This window comes from Salmo trutta, chromosome 24, assembly GCF_901001165.1.
Source record: "Salmo trutta chromosome 24, fSalTru1.1, whole genome shotgun sequence".
Lineage (NCBI taxonomy): Eukaryota > Metazoa > Chordata > Actinopteri > Salmoniformes > Salmonidae > Salmo > Salmo trutta.
Window position 1 is genome coordinate 29,482,549 of NC_042980.1, and position 6,018 is coordinate 29,488,566.

General features: G+C 40.8%; 1 protein-coding gene across 2 annotated transcripts in view; it reads right to left on the reverse strand.

Annotated features, from left to right (window-relative positions):
- Positions 1-4,151, reverse strand: part of LOC115161062 (LIM and senescent cell antigen-like-containing domain protein 1) — a 39,329-nt gene extending 35,178 nt beyond the window's left edge. Inside the window, exon 1 of one of the 2 annotated variants that reach the window (XM_029711770.1) lies at positions 3,811-4,151. In XM_029711770.1, coding sequence (XP_029567630.1) covers positions 3,811-3,848 — 38 coding nt within the window. In that variant the 5' untranslated portion in view covers positions 3,849-4,151. Of the gene's footprint in view, positions 1-1,090; positions 1,142-3,810 lie in introns of those variants that run through there. The other variant, XM_029711768.1, reaches the window with a different exon arrangement.
- Between the last annotated feature and the right edge of the window lie 1,867 nt (positions 4,152-6,018).

The window sequence follows — 6,018 nt, forward strand, 5'->3', positions numbered from 1 at the left end:
GCCCTTTTCCCTCCTAGTGTTGTGGGAAGTTGACTTTGTTTATGGCACATAGCCTTTAGCTTCACGGTTTGTTGGGTAGTGTTTCTTGTTTTGTTCGGCGTCTTTTCTAATAAAAAGAATATGTACGCTCACCACGCTGCACCTTGGTCCTCTCCTTTCAACCAACGTGACACATGGGTGTCTCTAGAGTCAACACACCCAGCAGACACACACACACACAGAACATTCATTTACATGAAATTCACACATGAACACAACTATTACATTTATATGACAAACTAGCTGCAACAGGCTCACTATAAAATATCTAACCTGTGGGGTGAAGACGTGATGGTGGAGATGATTGCTGTAATTTGATCATAATAAAAGTGTGTCTTATGATCGTTATTAGCGAGTAGGCTAATGCCCAAAATAACATTCACAGTTAGTGAGAGTCTCTTTAGTATCCTGAGAGGCCAGAGGCTATAGGGATATCAGCTGAGTACGAAAATGAAGCATGTTCAGCAGGAATGTGATGACTTGCTGAAAGACACACACACACACACACACACCTCCCCTTAGGGTCCTCTTAATGCTGCCTTTGTAGCCACTGCATTCCAGTCCTAGTTTAGAGGGTAGAGCTGGGGTGTAGGCCGCCAGCCACTTTCTAACTGACTGACTATACACTGACACATTTGAGTACTGTGATCAACTGTCCGTAAGATTTACTTGGTTGATAGAACTCATTCTTTCTATGGAACAACATGTGATTTCTGCATAGATTTCCCAAGACAAACAAGAGTGGTATCAGCGAGAGAAAAAAAGCCAAGTAAATGAATGTCCAAATCCACCAAAACACAAAGATACTGCCACTTTCTGGATATCACAGGTACTGCAGTCTTATAGAGCAACGCTGCCCTCAGATTTGCAGCCATCTGGTTGGAAATATTTTTTAAATTGAATTAACATAACTAAGATGAAGACTGGGCTACTGAGCTACAAACCCACTAATACTTTATTCAACAATAAAGATCTGAAGATCTGATACTGCAGATTGTGTAGGTTGCATGTAGAAGAAACAGAAAAATATAACAAAATATGAATGTCTTACCAAAGTATTTTGTTAGGCTGCTGTGAGGTTGCTGCTGTTGTTGTTGTCATTGCTGTGTCCCTACTGTGTCTTCTTCTACTGTGTCTGTTGCTATCTCTCACTCTGCTCACCCACATCACTTCCTATTTGGCTGCCTGGAAGGCCTGCCTGTGGTTGGCGTGATGATGGAGCATGTGTGTTTGTGTGTGTGTGTGTGTGTGTGTGTGTATGCATGTGTGTGTGGCTGAGTGTTGGTGGCTGACTGAATAATAGGGTGCAGTCTGTTCAGTGATTGAGGACAGGGATAAGGGTGGAGAGAGCTGGCTGTATGCATCACTGCAGCCATAGTCAGGGCTAGAGTAGGGTCAGGGCTAGTGAGGGAGTGGGCTGTGTGCATTACAAAATATTGTCTTTGTTTATTGTGTGTGTCAGAGGAAGATACCAGGAATAGGTTTGTGTTGGATCCCTCACAATACCACTGAGACCACACAGACATTTGGGAAGCAGAGCCACTGCTCCTCTCAAGTCATTTCACCATTGCTGTTGTCTACTGTGACCACCAGAGGGTGATATACACATGAACCCACACAGACTGAATAGGGGACTGAAATGTGGGAGTCAGCCAAGTAAGTGAAAATGTAACAGTTTGGTAAACCATCGTTAATGTGATGAGTAACCTTGCCTGAGACCTAAATAGTTACATTAGCTCCAGAAATATTTCATACAATTGTCTCAATGTCATGCTAGAAACTTGTGACTAATAATGTTATATGCCATTCCAATGCAAGACAGAGACTGGGAACCTGCCTGGTAAGCCTTGATTGTGTAAACAGACATGATTCAGTCTAAAGCCAGAATCTGATAAGACTTGCCATACCACTATGGCCCTAGTTTATTCAGGCTCTGGACAGAAATTGTACTATATTAAAAGGTCAAAACTCCTAATAAATTGGGCAGGGAAAGTACAAATATGCACAATTCCAGGAAAAAACAAGGTATACCAAATGTGTAAATGTACAAATATGTGTGACAGCTACAGAAGCTATCTGACTGACAGTAGCTCTTATGTCCATTGTTTCCACAGAGCTCATTCCTAGTCAGGACGGAGCACTGAAAGACAGAGAGAGAGACTCAGGAGACTAGAGAGACATCCGCTCTCTACATCATGACCTCTCCCCCCCCCCCAACAGCAGCTCAGGACAGGAAGTTATATACGGAGTGTGAGTGTGAATGTTTGTTTGTGGGGGCAGACAGTGTAGTGGAGACAAAATGCATCACAGAGCCTGTTGTATGTATGTTGGGTGAATGTGTCTGCTAAATGACTTAAATGTAAATGTAATGTGGCCTGGTGAACAAGTACAGGATAAAACGTTGTCCTTCCTGATAGCAGTGATCCCTGGATCTAAATAAAGTAACACACACACACGGGAGTGGGGTGGGGGGTAATTAACAAGCCAGGAAGTGGATCTGCTGAAACGAGTCTCATGGGGCAGAATGGAAGTACAGTAACCACTAACAACTAACGACTGGATGGAGGGAGATAGCATCATCATATTCACTGAGTCAAACCTGGACAGCATGGATATGCAGCTCCTGTACTGTACTGTATGTCAGTATACTATGGACTTAGGTCTGGACCTTTATGGCTGCATTTACATTTTCCCACTATTTGGTCTTTTGACCAATCACATCAGCTCTTTTCACATCAGATCTGATTGACAAAAAAAAACTAGTAGTGAAAAAATACCAGAATTGGGCTGCCTGTGTAAACACAGTCCTAATGACCACAAGGTGTCAAATGGTCCCAGCCCTAGGCTACTTCAGTCTAGTCTCATATAGTAGACGTAACATACTAAATGTAAATCCGGGACACTCAAATGAGTATGATATGTTACATTAGGTATGGTTACATATGACAGATGGTTACTTATAGCAAAAATGAAAGTATGGTGGTTGGTCGGGGTGACTGGGTGGGCGTATAACGTGAACGTCTAGCAACCCAAAGGTTGCGCGATCGAATGTCATCACTGTAAACTTTAGCTAATTAGCAACTACTTACAATGTTTTTGCTACTTTGCAACTACTTAGCATGTTAGCTGAGCCTTCTCCTAAGCCTTTAACCTAACCTTAACACCTACCCTCGTTAACATTAGCCTCCTAGCTCGAGTTCGTGACAACAAATTGGAATTCGTAACATATCCTACGTTTAGAAAATTCCCTAAATATTGTACTAATTGCAATTATTAACATATTGTATGAATTGCAATTCGTAACATATCATACCAAATGTATGATGGACATCCACAAATTGTTGCAATTCGTAACATATCATCCGAAGTTTGCAACAAGTAGGTCTACAACTGTAAAATCTAATTCAGGCTTTAAATGTCAGCAAAGTAGCCCCCTGCTGAGCAGCAAATAAAATACGTTTGTTCATATCTCATTGTGAATAGGCCTAACCAGATTGATCATGATTACTCCATGTTGTTCAGTAGGCTATCCTATAAACTCTATAAACGAAAGTAGGCCGCGTTGTGATTGTTACATTACTTCACCAGTGGTCACACCCTACACTGCATCAACTCTTCTGTGGCGACTCGCAGACAGCGCTGATCCAGGTCATTGAATGCAACAGGCTGCAATTTCGTTTGTCAAGTCAACAGACGGCGAATGATAGTCTACAAACTCTTTATAGAAGCAGATTTGGTCCATCATACAGTTATTTTCTGTCCAGTGCTCACCCGTTGCCGTTGGTCATTTCTTCTACCACCCCCAACATCTTCTGGACTGCAGGGGTTTCGTCTCCACCGGCCCTTTCCCCCAGATGTTTGGTCTCGAGGGGATGTATTTTAGATAAACTACTGTTAACAAGATACTTTCTTTGTAATGGCGAATGAGTCTCGCCTGTTTCTCTCTCTGTGTACAGTCTGGCAACTGCGCTAAAATGTAATTTAACCGGACTAGACCCGCCCTCTCGGGAACTTCACATTTTAGTCAAGTCATCCATGTTGGGACCACAGTAGGCTAGCCTTTACTGTAATACCGACGAGACAGATGCATATCAGGGGGTTCATATCCTACCTAGAAATACATTTCATGGAAACCGTCAACCCTCATGCACTAACTGTTCTTATTTCATTGCGCTGTTTAGGTCTATTTCCAACATATTTTCCCGCTAAACATGGCGCGATGAAATCTTCCCGGGCAGCACCGGTTTCCACAGAAGCACCTTCAGTAAAACAATACATTATATTTGGCAAACTATTTCACAGGAATTGGAGCTCTAAAGTTATCATTCCTGTGTGCCATTGGGGGCTCCTCGAAAGTGTAGCCTATTTTATGTTATAATAATCGTTCGATCAAATTAACAAAACATGAAATTCAACCATAAAATAGACACTAATGTAGCCTATAACTTTGAAATACATAGCCTACTAGTGCTCATTGTGCTTACGTCATGTAATTGGGACTATATTTCCTTAAAAGGAAGTATTTCCCGAATGAGAAAAGAGGAAAACATCTGGAAGGTCTTTCTCTAGGCTATCCCTTAGAAATACAGAGGATACATAATGAGTATGTTATAATGGACATTTTCACTCCAGATCACTTTATTTAATGAACAAAAATCTTCAACACAGTAAATATTTATTTAAATTGACGTGTGTATTCACAGTTAAATAATACGGATTGTGGTTAGGCTCCTTATTGCAGGTCTCCTCTTCATAAAATGGTAGGTCTAAAACATAAGCTTATATTTTGACTTATTTGTCCTTTTGTAAAACACTTCTTACCCAGAATACTACATGACATCAACTTCAACCAAACTGTGAGGACTGGAAACCCTCACCAGTGTACTACAAAAATCAGTAACCATTTTTAAATCTTAGGCTATAGCCTAATAAATCTCTTAAAATAAAATGTTCATCATTAACGCAATACTTTCCCTAATGATTCATTAAATGTACATTCAGTTATTCCCATGTATTACTGGTCCCCCCAATCTTCCCTCATTTGTTAATAAGAAGCAGAAGCAGCTGCCTTAGGAATGATACAGAACAATGATATTAGCGTATAACCCTGGGTAAGAGATGTGCCAGTTCAGATTTGCCCCCTTATTCCCAATATATGGGAAATAGGGTGCAATTTCAGATATAAAGCACTCCCATATGACTACAGAGCAAAGCAGAGACTGGTATTTTACCCAACCACTGATATCCAAAACCATTTCTGCATGTTTGGTTAAGTTGGAAAAGACACAGCCCCACATTGTAAAAACACAGTAAATACATAGTAATTACTATATAGACAGAGTACAAAACATTGGGAAAACCTGCTCTTTCCATGACAGACTGACCAGGTGAATCCAGGTGAAAGCTATGATCTCTTATTGATGTCACTTGTTAAATCCATTTCAATCAGTGTAGATGAAGGGGAAGAGACATGTTAAAGAAGGATTTTTAAGCCTTGAGACATGGATTGTGTATGTGTGCCATTCAGAGGGTGAATGGGCAAGACAAAATATTTAAGAGCTTTTGAACGGGTTATTGTAGTAGGTGCCAGGCGCACCGGTTTGAGTGTGTCAAGAACTGCAACGCTGCTGTTATTTTTCAGACTCAAGTTTGCCGTGAGTATCAAGAATGGTCCACTACCCAAAGGACATCCAGCCAACTTGACACAACTGTGTGAAGCATTAAAGTCAACATGGACCAGCATCCCTTGTAGAGTCCATGCCCCTACGAATTGAGGCTGTTCTGTGGGCAAAAAATGGTCTAACTCAATATTAGGAAGGTGTTCTTAATGTTTTGTACACTCAGTGTATATTTACATATATTTAAGTTGTTCCCAATTGCAGATTATGTACCTACATATTACCAGACCATCCTTAGGTATCTAATATTGATACATCAAAATAAATTAAATAGGTGTGAATTTGAACATGTGAATATTGT